Source organism: Typopeltis vanoorti, chromosome 8 (assembly GCF_054136105.1).
Source record: "Typopeltis vanoorti isolate ZY-2024b chromosome 8, IOZ_Tvanoo_1.0, whole genome shotgun sequence".
NCBI lineage: Eukaryota > Metazoa > Arthropoda > Arachnida > Uropygi > Thelyphonidae > Typopeltis > Typopeltis vanoorti.
Window position 1 is genome coordinate 16,918,364 of NC_143556.1, and position 17,107 is coordinate 16,935,470.

Genomic DNA, 17,107 nt, shown 5'->3' on the forward strand with positions numbered 1-17,107 from the left:
TTAATTACAGTTTATAATAAGTCAACTAAAAAGTATTTGATCAAAATAAAACCAGTTTGATGGAGAAGTGTAGTTTTCTTTACTGTAGAGATATAAACAGCCTTTTCTACATAAACAGAAAAGATCATGGTCATATTCATAGTCAAAATTCCCATCCCTTAGTGAATGTGCTATTCAGATCATCAGTAAAGGTTTTAACGTTGCAGTAGTACGTAGAGAAATTCTTGCTATTGAAATCTGAATTGTATGTGGATTAACTAAGGAAATTTGCCAACAATATTTGCCTCGGGGTAGCCCATATTTTAACTATAGCCAAGCCTACCGAAAGTAATTTTACCATTCAAGAATACAGAGCATTAAGAGATCTTGTATTGTGGAGGAAGTGAATAATGGTCACTATGAGAGCTAATAAGAGAAATGCTATGGTAATTATGAATATTTCAAGAAATGATAGAAAGATGTCAACTCTTAACCCACCATGTACTATATAATTGATAGAAATCCAATGGACTCCCAAAAGAAAAGTGGGTGGGGGGAGTAACAACTTGGCCTCTGGAAATAGCAAGAAATTATACCCACGTCGTCCACATATGCCATACATATGTGTGTTTCTTGAATGATTATTCAAATAGAATTCATGTTGCTTTGATTAATTATTGATAATGTAAAAGTGGTCAAGAATAAAGGCATATCGAAGTATTTAGAGTGTTATGTAACTGGCACTAGCCTAACTTCTGATGTTGACATTGCAGCAGAGCATTTCCAAAGCTGAAGATAATTTTCTTCAGTGCATTGAGGATTTTTAGATGTATAGTGCAAGAAAATACTGAAGAAAAGTGTGAATAATAATATTTCATTGACGTTTTTAGAAGATATTTACCTCTGGTCAAAGGCACATGTTGACAGCAATATTGCCAAATTTGCATGACATCACACAGCATTTTTTTCATGACAGAGAATGCTAGAGTATGTTAGGACTTGTTTGGAGGGTAGTGAATGGGGAGAATGGGTAGCCAGAGGTAGTTGTGAGCACTTTGTCAGTGAATAAATAAAGAGAGGTATGATAGGTGTTGTGTGAATAATGGGTCTCCCGTAATAAGTATTCTGACTCCATTGAGAAGCTCACGTGATGACAATAATACTTGTATACATTTTTGTAAAATATTTTTATATCATATTGAATTTCATTATTTATTTATTTATTATTATTATTATTTTTTTTTTTAGAATTGATTTTCTTTTCAAATTTTAATTTAGTTCAAGCTATTCTGGGAATCATAACTTCAGAGTAAGTTTCACAACCCAGGAAAGACCAACAAAATCTACTGCATGGGTAGTAAGTAAAAACTCTTTAATCTTGTGATTTTTTTAAGGTAATGTTTACATTAAGTAATAATTCAATGCATGCTATACCTATTTATTTTTAATAATTAAACTATTTGTTCTAAAAGTGACCAAAAAAAAAAAAGTTGTAGAGAAGAAAGAATGATCATACACAAGAAACCATTATAGGCTTTAAAGAGAGAGAGAGAGAGAGATTCTCCACTGCCCCATTGCATTGTAATTTCTCTTTGGAAATATCAGAAAGCATCATCAAATTTCTGATTATGTACCCCCAAGAGGTGTTCAGGTTATTATGACAGCACATAAAAAAATCAGAACTCCCTGGTGGACACAGGAAGTTAAAGAGGCATTGAAGGGAAAGAAGAAAGCATACCAAAAGTTCCTGTCAAATAAGTCAGCTTGTGCTCTTAGAGAATATAGAGACAAATGCAAGAATGCTAAACAGTGTAAAACTAGCTAAACAAAAGTCATGGGAGGACTTTGGCAAGAATATAGAAAATAAATATCAAGAAGGTGGCCAAATATTCTGGAGGTTGTTGAAGAAGCTTAAGAATGGAGGAAAGAGTGCTGTAAAAGGAATTAGAGATGATAAAGGTGACATGAAAATGGGAGAAAAAGATATCCTTGAAGTATGGAGTAATTACTTTGAAAAACCGCTAAATGAAACAAGCAGTGATGACAGCACAGTGGTAAAAAACACTGACCAGGCATGCAGTCAGGAATACATATCCATACTAGAAGTAGAAAAAGCCATCAAAGGCTTGAAATGTGGAAAGGCAGCAGGAGTAGATGATATTCGACCAGAAATGCTGAAGTACGGTAGTATAAGAGTCTTACAGTGGCTGCACTGCATAGTTCAGAAAGCCTGGACAGAGGGACGAATTCCCGATGATTGGAATAGAGCTCTCATAGTACCCATATATAAAAAGGAAAATAAAACTGCATGTGAGAATTACAGAGGTATTTCCCTTCTGAGTGTTCCTGGCAAGATCTATGCAAGTATACTTGAGAAATGGTTGAGAAGAATTGTGGAAGAAAAGCTTGGTGAAGAACAAGCTGGATTCAGGCCAAATAGAGGCTGTCAGGATCAGATCTTCATTTTACGACAAATAGTCGAGAAAGCATGGGAATATAACAAAGATCTGTATTTAAGTTTTGTCGATCTGGAAAAGGCATATGACAAGGTGCCAAGAGAGAAGCTATTCAATACGCTTCAGTTATATGGTGTCACTGGGGCATTATATCAAGCAATACTTAGTCTTTGTTTGAGTTGTAAGTCAGCAGTTAGAATTGAAGGAAGTACAGGAAGATGGTTTAATGTTAAATCTGGTGTGAGACATACTTTATCCCCTCTGTTATTCATTATCTATATGGATCACATTATGAAGGAAAGTGGTATTAAACATGTTATCAAAATTGGAGATGTTAATGTCAGCTCTTTGCTTTATGCGGATGATGTTATACTTCTAAATAAATCTGCTACAAGTCTGCAAGATTCTCTGACTAAATTGAATAGCTGTTGTAATAGATATGGTATGAAGGTCAGCAATAAAAAGACAAAGACAATGAAAATAGGCAGAATCATTGAAAATGTCAACTGTGTTGTGAATGGAGAACCTGTGGAACAAGTAAAACATTTCAGCTATTTAGGCACGATTTTTACTGAAGATGGTAAATTAAATATAGAAATAGACAAAAGAATCAGCAAAGCTGGTATGGTGGGAAGTCAATTGAATAAATTCATATGGAATAAGAGAGAAATCAGTCGGAACACTAAATTAGCTGTGTACAAGACAGTGTTCAAACCAGTTTTAACTTATGGATCTGAGAGCTGGATCAGAAGTAAAACACTTGACCAAAGACTAGAGACCACAGATATGAGAGTCCTGAGAAAGATTATAGGCATGAACAGATGGCATCAATTGCAATATCATATTAAAAACGAGGGTATTAGGAAAGAACTTGACATTGTCAGCATCCAGGAATGCGTTAGCAGAGCTAATCTTAGGTGGTATGGTCACTTAAACAGAATGGGCAAGGAAAGATTAGAAAAACAAGTGTTTGTTCTCTGCCAGGTTGGCAGCAAAATGACCCAGAGGAAGACCAAGATATAGGTGGATTGATACGGTACAAAATGCTTTAGATGATTGAAATATAAGATCTGATAATGTTGGAGTCTTGACAAGTAACAGACTGATTTGGAGGAAAATTGTAGATAGGAAATTAATAATGATGTAATTTTTTTCATGTAGTACTATCATATCCTGTACACCCCTTGAGGGTACATAGCAGGAATATGATGATGATGAAAAACCCTATATAACAGGGCTAAATTAATCTGTTCAGACAACAATGCCCTAACTACTGAACTTAACCATATCCTTAACACCTTCTTAGTCAATGGCTACAACCCCCCAAAAATCCAGAAAACATTAAAAACCAGTAAACCACAACCCCCTCCCCCCTTCTTAACAGAGATTACACTAAATCTATCACATTCCTTATATCCCAGGCTTTTGTGAGCTCTGAAAAGCTCACAAAAATCCTAAAAAAGAATATGGCAGATAAGGGATGCTTATATAACCACATAAGCATCCCTTATCTGCTCCACCGAAGACCAGCCACTTCCCCTAGACCTACCTGGAGTATACCAGGTCCCTTGCAGCTATAAACTGTCCTATTATGGCCAAACAGGCTGGTTAGCTATTATCAGGATATCCAAACACAAAGACTACATCCAATTTCACCAATACAGCCACCTCAGGACTTGTGGACCATGCACTAGATACCCACCACAGAATACGCAGAAAGAAAAGCCACTTTACTACACCATAGCAAATATAAATATGAAAGATTGTTCCTGGAATCAGCCTCATCCCTATAGCACTTTCCAAATCTCAACAAATTTGGGTGCATGAGACTGCCCCAAATTTGGGAGCTTGCATCCTTAGAACATCAGTCCAACAACCAAGACAACCCAATTTAGCCCCTCTAGTATGCACCTGTAGGACTCTAGGACCAACACCAGTTGCCTTCTTCAGCCTGATTTGCTCGTTGTTTGTGCCTTCATGCACATATCATAGTTTCATGTTCCTAGAAGATGGCAATATCGGAAGGTATTGATTAAAGGTTTTTTTTTTCCAATTAATATTTTTGTATACGTTTGTCATTTCCTGAAAAATTTCAAGTCATGTGTAACCAACATAAGTTTATCTACAAAAATTTGCAACTGTATATCAGCTATCAGTGTTGTAAAATATATATTAACAACTTTCTCCAGTTGACTGCAAATTAAATACATAGTTTTGCTGATGATGGAGCCCTCCTCTTTCTTACTTGACATATCTTGCACTGCACAATATTACCAAAACTTTCAGAATGCCATCACCCTTCTACAACAATTCCATGTTCTAAATTGTTAAGTAAAGTTCTGTGATTTCTGCAAGACAAGTGTTTTTTTGGCAGGATAGTGGAGGTAAAAAAAGATCCAGGAGAAGGTCAATATCTATGTGGAAAAAAATGCCTTAGAAGATCATAATATAAGATCTGATAATATTAATATCCTGACAAATAACAAATTAATACAAATAACAAAGCCATTTACAAATGGCTGACATTTGTAAATGGGAAATTTGTAATGATGTAAACTTTTCATGTTGTATTATTATAATATCCTGTACAAACCCCCCCCCCCCAAGAGTACATGTCACAAATTTTATGATGAGTTCTGTGATAACCTTATTAATTTCTGCCTTCTCTCTCTCAAAAAATAACAGTTTCCCTCCATTCTTAATTTTAACAACATCCATATTTCTTGACAGGATAAAATTTCTATTATTGGATGGAAGAAAACTATTACAAATATGGCCAGATCAGCATCCAAAAAATAAGGTTTTATCTTTTGCTCAACGTGTTACTCTGTACAAATTATAAATCCTTATAGCCATTGAATATAATTCTTATATTTGAAATGGTGATTCTAAGAGCTCCCTTTAAATTACTGACTCAATACTTCCTTCCTTCCTTCTCTCTTCCATCATCATCTGTGTGGATGACAATGAGGCCGAATGAACTCTTTCCGCTTCTGTCTGTCTGTCTGTCCCAGGAGAGTCCGAACAATTCTGTCCAGTTTGGTGTTGCTTGTTGTGATTTGGTTTTCAGGTCCTCTTTTATTTTGTCTATCCATCTAATTCTAGGCCATCCTCTGGATCTTTTACCTTCCATCGTTGTATTCAGGGCTTAAATGGTAGTCTTTCTGTTCCCATTCTGGTCACATGGCCAAACCATCGCAGTCTTCTTTCTTGGATTTTGTCTATTATTATTATTTCTTGTTTTAGTCGTTTCCTTATGTCTTCGTTTCTTAGTCGATCCAGCAGAGATACTCCAAGTAATCTTCTTAGCCAACCCATTTCAGTAGCTAATAATTTTTTCTCTTCAGCTTTTTTGAGATTCCAGTATTCACTTCCATAGAGGAGTATTGGGAGGACCATTGTTTCATAGATTCTTACTTTTTGTTACTTGTTTGATATCTCTTGACTTCCATATTTGATTAAGTCGTCCAAAAGTTTGGGATGCTTGACTGATTCGTCTATTTATATCTTTTATAATTTCACCATTGTACTCAATAACTCCTCCACGGTAGGTGAAGTTTTCTACCTGCTCTAGATTCTTACTATCAATTTCAATTTTCAGATTGGTGCTTCTTTTTCCTATTTGCATAATTTTTGTTTTGTCTATATTTATGTTTAATCCAGATTTTATACACTCCTCCTTTATTTTATCAGAAATTCGCTGTAGATTTTCTTCTGTGCTTGCAAGTAATGCAATGTTGTCTGCAAATTTTAAATTTGTCACATTTTTTCCCATATATTTTGATTCCGGAGTCTTCATTGTTTAAGGCCTTATCGGTTGCTTCTTCCAGTGTGAGATTGAACAGGTCTGGTGACAGATTGCATCCCTGTCTTACTCCGCACTCTGTGTGGAACCAGTTGGTTAAGGTGTCCTCCAATCGTACTGCACATTCAGATTTCTCGTATAGATTCTTTATTATTCTTATGGTTTTGTTGGGAATTCCAAATTCTTCCATAGTTTTCCATAGTTCTCTTCTACAGATTGAATCAAATGCCTGACGAAAGTCTATGAAATTTATGTAACAACTTTGGTTGTACTCTAGTGTCTTTTTTATTAGCTGTCTTAAGGTGAATAATTGATCAATTGTGCTTCGCCCTAGTCTGAATCCGGCTTGTTCTTCTCCTAGTGCCAGTTCTACAAGGGCTGTTCAATAAGTAATAAGACTAATTTTACTGTCGCGAAACCACTCATCACAATATTAATTTCTGTGGAATAAAGAACTGTTGCTGTCTGTGTTAACAAAAGAGGTTGATAGATGGCATATACGGGCTGATGTGCCAGAGTGTCACGTGACTAAATGCAAGCTTGTTTCAGCACGCCTACGAGCTGCAACCAGTCGTCTTTGGAACAGCATTATGCGATTAAATTTTGTGTGTGTTTGCAAAAATCGGCATGGACACTTTTAACATGATACGCGAAGCTTTCCACGATGAAGCAATGTTGAGGGCAAGTGTTTTTCGCTGGCATAAAACTTTTAAGGAAGGAAGGCAAAGTGTGGAAGATCTTGAACATGAGGGAAGATCTTCAACGTCCATCACAGAGACAATGATCAACACAGCAGCGATTATCATCAATGAGGATCGCAGAATTACAGTTCGCCAGTTGCATGTTGTCCTGAATATTTCTGTGGGAAGTGTTCACTCAATCATGGCTGAACATTTGGGACTGAAACGTGTTTGCACCTGATGGATTCCCAAACTCTTGACACCGGAGCAACAGCATCGAGTGGATGTGTGCACAGAATGGAAAGATAGACTGGAACAAGAAGGCGACAACTTCTTAAAATGCATCATTCCAGCAGATGAAGCTCGGTTGTATCACTATGACCCTGCAATTAACAACAAAGCAGTGAAAGGAAGCATCCGTCTTCGCCTACCCCCCCCAAGAAAGCAAAAACTGTAAAATCGGCTGGTAAAGTTATGACCATAATGTTTTTTGACTACGAAGGCATTGTTTACCAACACGCTGTAGAACCCGGGAATACTGTAAACGGTTCATACTATGCGGATGTTTTACGGACAATGGTTCAGCACGTCAAAAGGAAGTGTCCATTGCTGAAGAATGGCTTCTTATTGCACCACAATAATGCAAGGCCACATATTGCTGGTGGTGTAGTGGACGTTTTGCAGAAGAACAACATAGATATCCTACCACATCCTCCATACAGTCCTGATCTTGCACCGTGCGATTTCTGGATGTTTCCTCAGCTCAAGAAACCACTAAGAGGCCGCCATTTCGAAAGCAACAAAGCATGTGTAAAAGCTGCGGAGGAAGTTTTGAAAGAACTCTCAAAAAAAGGACTTTCACATGTGTTTAAGAAGTGGATGCAATGTTGGGACAAATGCATCGCGTATCACGGTAGTTACTTCAAAAAAGACCATGTAAATGATGACGATTAAAGGTAATCTGTTTTCTGTATAAATATAGTCTTATAACTTATTGAACAGCCTATGTATAATATGGCTTAATTTCTTTTTGGAGTACTTTCGTAAAAACCTTACTTGGAATACTGAGGAGGCTAATGCCTCTGTAATTATTGCATTTTGTTTTATCTCCTTTTTTGGATATTGGAGTTATGACTGATTTGGTCCAATCAGTAGGCACTGCTTCATTTTTTGTAGATCCTTTCAAATAATGTTTTTAACGGTTCCAAAAGTTGTTCCTTTCCTGCTTTTAAGAATTCTGCATGTATTTGATCAATGCCAGGTGCTTTCATAGTTTTGAGTTTTTGTATGCTGTGTGCTATTATTTCTTCTTGGTAAAGATATTTGTTTCCTCTTCCATTTCAGTGGCTGGAATCGTAATATCCTTTAAGCTGTTTTTATTATATAAATCTTTGAAGTATTCTTCCCATCTGGCCATTCTTTTTGTTTTACTTACAATTAGTTGTCACTCTTTGTTTCTGATCATTATAATTTTTGTTGTCTGTGTCTTACTAATTTGGTCTATTTGTTTATATAATCCGTGAAGGTTATTTTCTTTTGATAGCTTTTCTGCCATTTTGCATTTTTCTTCTAACCAGTTATTCTTGTCTCTTTTAACTAGTTTTCTAATTTCTCTAGTTAATCTATTATATTCATTTCTGTTATAATTCTGTTTTAGTTTCATGCGTTTCCTTTGATCGCTTAACCTTTTTACTTCATTTGAGATCCAATCCTTTTTACTTCATTTGAGATCCAATCCTTTTTACTTTCTCTTTCTGTGTAACCTATTGTCTTTTCTACCAAATTTAATATTATTTCCTTTAATTTGCACCAATGTTCTTCGATGTTTATATTCTGTTTTGGTAGTTCCTTCAGGTTTTTATCTAGTTCTAGTTGATATTTTCTTAGAATATTGTTGTGTTGTAGTTTTTTTATATTCAGTCTCCTTTTGACTCTAAAAGTGCTTCCAAATTTTAACTTTATTCTTAGGTTTGCTAATACTAGCTTATGGTCTGATCCACAATCTGCAGAGAAGAGTCTGCAGTTTAGGATACTTGATTTCCATCTTTGGTTTACAGTAATATAGTCTATCATATTCTTGGTTTGTCTGTCTGGTGATATCCATGTCCATTTTCTTTGGGGTTTTGGATGTTTAAAGAGTGTGTTGGTTATTGTTAGTCTATTATTTGAGCAGAAGTTTAGCAGTCTTTCGCCATGCTCATTGCTTTCTCCATACCCGAACGTTCTGATTACTCTTGGCCAGGTATCCTAGTCTTTGCCTACTTTTGTGTTTAAGTCCCCCATTACAATTAAGAGATCTTGACTTGATGTCTGCTGTACTGCTTTTTGCAAATCTATATAGAACTCCTCAATGACTCAATACAGAAGAGAGCAATTCATTGATTGGATGCTCAGTGTTTTTGCTGGCATTTTCTGCAGCTTTCTTTGGTTACTTTTCATCACAGTTAGCATCAATAATTTCCTTATTCTCCTCTACAGCTATTAACACATGCAGCAGTTCACAGTTCTTCTTGTCTCCAAACTCACAGATCAAATTTTTTCTTTATCTTTCTTCATTCTTTTATATTGCTGTTGGAAAAACAATCTCTTTTGTATTTCCTAAAGAATGTAATATAGAGGTCTTCAAATCCAATGTTAAAAAAGTTGCTTCTTTCTTTTCAACTTTCTGGCTTCCATGGTATACTAATATACTGTAGGTTGACGATATTTTAAGTTTTAGTTTTTCTTACCTGTTTTCATAATTTCTTTTCATGCTGATTTTTCATACCAGATTTGTCACAGCAGTCATTGTGACAAATCTGTGGTATGAAAAATCAGCGTGGCTAAAATTCAGCAGAGCTAATTAAGAGGATGACATCATCTCTATATACAGAGAAAAGAACCAAGCTTATCATAATCAGCTCTCATTGCACTTTTCCTTATTCTGTAGTCCATATTGTAGATAAGAAATGGCATGGGTGATATTGTATAGTTTTCAGTATGCCTGATTTAACATTGAACCATCTTTCTTTACATCCTTCATTTCTAACTTGATAATTTGCAACTTTAATATAAATTGTGTATTGCTTTTTAATTTTGATGTTTAATTCACAACACCAAAGAACAAAAATAATCATATTTATTTTAGTTTCTAACATTTCACGGGTTTTGTACTCAGCATCATTGCAGCACAAATGGTTTGTGACACTGTGCAAACAATAAGTTATTAGTGGAAACAGACAGTTTTAAAATTGTAATTGACAACACAAAGAATGAAAAGTCCTAATTTGGCATCATCTGTTGATGCATAAAGAGAAGTTTACAAGGATTAAGGGGATCTTAAAATGACTGTCTTCCAGATTTTCGAAAATTCTGGATTCTTGATTTAGTTAATAATTAAATCAAGTTTAATTATTAACTGAATTTATTTAGTTAATAAATTACTATGCTAGTATTTTGCCTTGGTCACCAAGGCACAAAGAATATAACTAACTAGTACAAGTAGGCACACTAGCAGGAAGGCAAACACAGACTGAGTAAGAAAGGTAGGATCCTACAGTTCTAACTGTCACCCTTCCATGGGCATGGTGATGGAAACTTGCTAACAGTCTCAAAATAACTGTCTCACATATTTTAGTTAAGGTGGGGCAGCTGAATTTGTCCAGATTTGGTAAATGCTGTAGTACTATGGCAGATTCTAGAAATAATCTCTCCAGTTTGTATCCATGGCATTATGTGCTACTCCAGAGCAGCTGTAGTATAGGTAATGGACAAAGTTTCTGTGTTCCTCGAGGTGGATGTTGGTGGTTCTTCTTGTTTGCCCAAAATAGGAAAACTTGCAGGGACAAGGGATGCTGTAGACCCTGGGATGGCCTAGACGATGGAGGGTTTCTTTTAGTGAGCAGATAAGAGTAGCTAATTTCTGATGTGGCTTAAGACCATCTGTATGTCTTACCTTTTTTTAAAACTCTTTTTAGATTTTTTTCTAAGGTGTCCCATACATAGAGAATGGCAATTGATATATATATATATTAGTGTTCTGGATTTTGGCATGTGGGAAGGGAGGAGAATGTCAGTGTTCTTCTGATTTGAGAAGGGGAAAGCCATTGGTTAAAAAGGTGTCACAGGTACAATTGATTTCTGTGGATAGACTAATGTGGTCAGAGCAAATGGTCCTTGCTCAATTAGCTAAGGTTTTGATAACACCATAATGTGCTGGGAAGGATGGTGATGTGATAGATGATATATGTATATACCTTCCAGTGTGGTAGGTTTTCTGTAGACAGAAAAAGATAAGGATTTGTTGGGTAGTCGGCTGACTAAAGTGTAAAGGAAGGGCAGACAGTTATTGTTTTCTTTTACTATGGTGAAACAGATCCTTGGTGTTGGCAGTTGAGATATGCTAAAATGTTTCCAATGTATCCCAGCCACTTGCCTAAATGGAGAACACATTGTCCATATTGTGGATTTTAGAGGTGCTGGGTTGAGGGCTGTTTTTTCAGATTTTTCCATAGAAAGATTGGCTGGGCGGGGGGGACAATTGGCATAGTTATTTATTAAATGAATAAATTTAGTAATTTAATAAAAAAAAATAACTAACACTGAGTTTATTGGTCATAATTATTTAATAAAACCTGCTAGTTTTGCCACTTAAGCTAGTGACTTCATCTGGGTTAGGATGAACATGCAAATATACAACAGGGGTTAAATATGAATCATTACATAACTAAAAACACTGAATATATAGGAACAGTTACAGAAAAATACAAGTAAAACAGAACACGTGGAAGCTGGCACATGGTCAGTCATTGTTCAGCAGGTGTGTGTGATAGTTTGCAGAAAAATTAAAATCTGGCATGTTTAAAGATCTGATAAGTAACTTCCAAATGTCACGCAAAATCATCCCTTAGTTTCTGTTGAGAGTGCCTTGTGAGTGGATTACCATTGTAGCCTCTTTGATGTTGTGGGTACTGAAGTTGTCTTCTGTGTACAGCATGGAGCTCTTGTTCCATTCAATGTTGCAGTGAGTGTGGGAGAAATGGAATGCCAGACCTGAGCTGTCTTCTCTGTTGTTATTGAAGTCTCCAATATGCTCCTTTTGTCTTATTTCTAAACTTCTCAATGTTTCCCCTCTGTAATCAATGCCACAAGAACATGGAATATTGTAAACTCCAGGATGTTTGTTGCTGGTATTTATTAAACACTCTGGCTATTTGTGCTCTAATCCTCCTCCTCATCATCATCAAATTCCTGACATTTACCCTCAAGGGGTGTACAGGATATGATAGTACTACATGAAAAATTTACATTATTACTAACTTCCTACCTACAATTTTCTACAAAATGAATCTGTTACCTATTTAAATTATACATTTTTGGTCGTTTTATAATAGAAATACAATTTTATTAATACAGACCAGTATTTTACAATAAAAACATTTATTCAAACCTACCAGTTTCGCCAGCAAACTGTCTGGCTTTTTCAAGGCATTACGGAAATATGAAAGTTAGTAAATGCAAATTAAAAGGAACATAAAAAACGTTGTAAACCAAACCAGTATCTATGGTTATACATTTCGCGTGACAGAGATGACTTATTGTTCTTATTCATTATCACTCATGCGTGTTTGTTGTAGACTTGTAATGTGATTACTGGCCAGCTGTAGTTCAGATTGATTGAGAGAGAGAGGATCAAGTTTTTCCACAAACTGTTTAGAATTACACCCTGATTTCTGTTGAGGTTTCCGCCGGTTATTAGTACTATTGTAGCTTCCTTAAATACACGATGCCTGTAGTCGTCATCGAGATATGGCATGGAGCTGTTTTGCCAATCTATCGTGTGGTTAGACGTGCAGAAATGATGTGCTAAGCCGGAAGAGATGCTTCTGTTGTGGTTTACATCACCAACATGTTCTTTTTGTCTAATTTCTAAACTTCGTGAAGTTTGTCTGATGTAGGCAAGACCACAGGAGCAGGGAATGTAATATACTCCTGGATATTTGTAGAACGGAACTTTATCTTTTGGAGATCCTAATCCTCTCACTAATAGCCAACACATTATCACAAAATGGATATCCTCAAAACATCATCAAAAAATATCTATACAATGACAACCCCAGACAAGAAGAATCCCACTGTCAGCACATTTCTACTATAGTGATACCTTTCATCAAGTCAATTTCTTATCAAATAGCAAGAATACTAAGAGCCCACAACATCAGAGTGGTCTTCAAAGCAACCACCAACATCAGACAAGTTTTAGGATCTCCAAAAGATAAAGTTCCGTTCTACAAATATCCAGGAGTATATTACATTCCCTGCTCCTGTGGTCTTGCCTACATCAGACAAACTTCACGAAGTTTAGAAATTAGACAAAAAGAACATGTTGGTGTAAACCACAACAGAAGCATCTCTTCCAGGGCTTAGCACATCATTTCCGCACGTCTAACCACACGATAGATTGGCAAAACAGCTCCATGCCATATCTCGATGACGAATACAGGCATCGTGTATTTAAGGAAGCCACAATAGTACTAATAACCGGCGGAAACCTCAACAGAAATCGGGGTGTAATTCTAAACAGTTCGTGGAAAAACTTGACCCTCTCTCTCAATCAATCTGAACTACAGCTAGCCAGTAATCACATTACAAGTCTACAACAAACACACATGCGTGATAATGAATAAGAACAATAAGTCATCTCTGTCACACGAAACGTGTAACCATAGATACTGGTTTGGTTTACAATGTTTTTTATGTTCCTTTTAATTTGCATTTACTAACTTTCATATCTCCATAATGCCTTGAAAAAGCCAGACAGTTTGCTGGCAAAACTGGTAGGTTTGAATAAATGTTTTTATTATAAAATATTGGTCTGTATTAATAAAATTGTATTTCGAATCTGTTACCTATCAAAGCTACAACATTGTCAGATCTTATATTTATATAGCTATCTTCTAAGGCACTTTTTACCGTATCAATCCACATATCTTGGTCTTCCTCTGGGTCTCTTTCCTGCTAACCTGGCAGAGAACACTTGTTTGGCTAATCTTTCCCTGCCCATTCTGTTTAAGTGACCATACCACCTGAGATTAGCTCTGCTAATGCATTCCTGGATGCTGATGATGTCAAGTTCTTTCCTAATATCCTCTTTTTTAATATGATATTGCCATTGATGCCATCTGTTCGTGCCCCTAATCTTTCTTAGGACTCTCGTATCTGCAGTCTCTGGTCTAGTGTTTTACTTCTGACCCAGCTCTCAGATCCATAAGTTAAAATTGGTTTGCACACTGTCTTGTATACAGCTAATTTAGTGTTTTGACTAATTTCTCTCTTATTCCATAAATTTATTCAGTTTACTTCCTACCATACCAGCTTTGTTAATTCTGTTATCTATTTCCATATTTAATTTACCATCTTCACTAAAATTCGTGCCTAAGTAGCTGAAATGTTTTACTTGTTCTATAGTTTCTCCATTCACAATGCAGCTGATATTTTCATTATCTTTGTCTTGTTATTGATGACCTTCATACCATATCTATAAAACAGTTATTCAATTTAGTCAGGGAATCTTGCAGGCTTGTAGTGGATTTATTTAGAAGTATAACATTATCCACATAAAGCAAGAGCTGACATTAACATCTCCAATTTTGATATCAGGTTTAATACCCCTTTCCTTCATAATGTAATCCCTATAGATAATGAATAACAGAGGTGATAATGTACATCCTTGTCTGACACAAGATTTAACATTAAACCATCTCTCTCTCTCTCTCTGTACTTCCTTCAATTCTAACTGCTGACTTACCACTCAAATAAATACTAAGTATTGCTTGATATAATGATCCACCGACACCATACAACTGTAGCATTTTGAATAGCTTCTCTCTGACACCTTGTCATATGCTTTTTCCAGATCTACAAAACTTAAATACAGATCTTTGTTATATTCCCATGACTTTTCAACTATTTGTTGTAAAGTGAATAACTGATCCTGACAACCTCTGTTTGGCCTGAATCCAGCTTGTTGCTCACCAGGCTTCCATTCCACAATCCTTCTCAAACGTTTCTCAAGTATACTGGCATAAATCGTACCAGGAACACTCAGTAGGGAAGTACCTCTGTAATTCTCGCAATCAGTTTTATTTCCCTTTTCATAGGTGGGTACTATGAGAGCTCTACTCCAATCATCTGGAATTTGTCCTTCTGTTCAGGCCCTCTGAACTATGCAGTGTAGCCACTGTAAAACTTTTATACCTCCAAACTTGAGCATTTCTGATCTGATATCATCTCTCCAGCTGCCTTACCACATTTCAGACTTTTGATGGCTTTTTCTACTTCAAGCATGGATATGTATTCCTGATTGCATGCCTGGTCAGTGTTTTTTATCACTGTGCTGTCATCACTGCTAGTTTCATTTAGTAATTTTTCGAAGTAATTACTTCATACTTCAAGGATATCTTTTTCTCCAGTTTTCATATCACCTTTGTCATCTCTAAATCCTTTTACAGTACTCTTTCCTCCATTTCTAAGCTTCTTCAACAACCTCCAGAATGCCTTGCCACCTTCTTGATATTTATTTTTTAAGTTCTTGCCAAAGTCTTCCCATGACTTTTGTTTAGCTAGTTTTACATACTGTTTAGTTTTCTTACATTTGTCTCTGTATTCTCTAAGAGTTCAAGCTGGCTTATTTGCCAGGAACTTTTGATATGCTTTCTTCTTTTCCTTCACTGCCTCTTTAACTTCCTGTGTCCACCATAGAGATCTGATTTTTCTATCCTTGCAGACAACCCCACTACATGCCTCTCTTCCTGAATCAATCAGTGTTTTCTTCAGGGCTTGCCACTGAATCCCCAATGTTTGGTTCCTGTTCTCAAACTCTTTCATTTTTCTTCATCATATTTGTGTATTTTAGTCTACAGTTCACATCTATGAGCTGCTCAACTTTTATTTGCTTTAAAACTTTCTTATATGTTCTTCTTTTCAGTATGAAATTCAATTAGCCTGCTCAAGACTAAATGGTGATCACTTCCAATTTCAGATCATCTGTACACTCTTAGTGTCCTGCACTATCAACAATAATATAGTCAATGAGACTTTTCTTATTCCTTGCCTCTTCTCTCCATGTGAATTTGTGCACATTTTTATGTTGGAAAGTGGTGTTAGTAAAAACCAGACCATGTCCTGAGCAGAAATCCAACAAATATTTGCCATTATTATTAGCTTTGTTCTTTTCTCCAAATTTTCTCTTCTCTAATGCTGGGTATAAAAATTTAAAAATAAAAAAAAATTAAATTAAAAATTAAAAAAATTATTTTGTTTTTTTGGTGTTATGAATTAAACCTCAGACTTAGAGATGAACAACTGTGAACACCTAAGCTATATGAAGCATATGATACTTCACAGAGATATCACATGCAGAGTACAGCAATTTGATACATGAATATTGAAATTGGCAGCAACTAAACAGGTTTTAACCATCTTAAAAAAATACCAAGACACTAATACCATCCCCTAATTGTCTATGTTCATTCAGCCCAGGGCCCAATGCATTTACAAATGGGCAGGTCCAACACCAATACCAGATCAAATCACTGCTGCTTGTAAAGAGCTTTCATAGACAAGCATAGCTATCAGCACTGTACATGAGGAATTAGTGAAATGTTTAATCCTGAACAATAGGCAGTCCTTCCCACCTCCACATCCCTAGCAGCTTGATGGAATTAGATGAGGGAAGCCAGTTTAAACAGTAACATACCATACCATACTTGTGATGGAAGGTAGTTAAGGTTCTATTAGGAATAAGCAGTCTGGAGTGTTCATCATTTATACTACTGTTAAGGCCACAAACATTGGTGAAGTGGATGTGAAAACATTTTTGTATTGTTAATGTTTTTGGACTTTTGATTAGATTTTTATTTATTTATTTATTTTATTTTATTTATTCTCATTTTTTTTTGTAGGAAATTTTTTGTCATTAACAGTAAAAGTATATTTGATTATGTTGTTTTTTTATTATTAATGGACAGGAAGAATTAAAGAAATGCATGCAGAATGGAAAGACATTCAAATGCGCTTCCCACACAGTTAAGAGCCCGGTCTTCTGTCCACACATTACCTTACCCCCCCCCCTCCCCAAGACTATGTCCAGGTATGATATGGCATAGTAAATGGAACAGAGTTCTTTGCTAACTGGTTGGGAAGCTTTC

At 35.9% G+C, this 17,107-nt stretch overlaps 1 protein-coding gene across 3 annotated transcripts in view; it reads left to right on the forward strand.

The window, feature by feature from the left end:
* LOC150103763 (cellular tumor antigen p53-like) overlaps positions 1-17,107 on the forward strand; it is a 357,156-nt gene that overhangs the window by 218,998 nt on the left and 121,051 nt on the right. For all 3 annotated transcript variants that reach the window (XM_090396534.1, XM_090396535.1, XM_090396533.1), the window contains one exon: positions 1,258-1,336. In XM_090396534.1, coding sequence (XP_090252660.1) covers positions 1,258-1,336 — 79 coding nt within the window. The remainder of the gene's footprint in view (positions 1-1,257; positions 1,337-17,107) is intronic.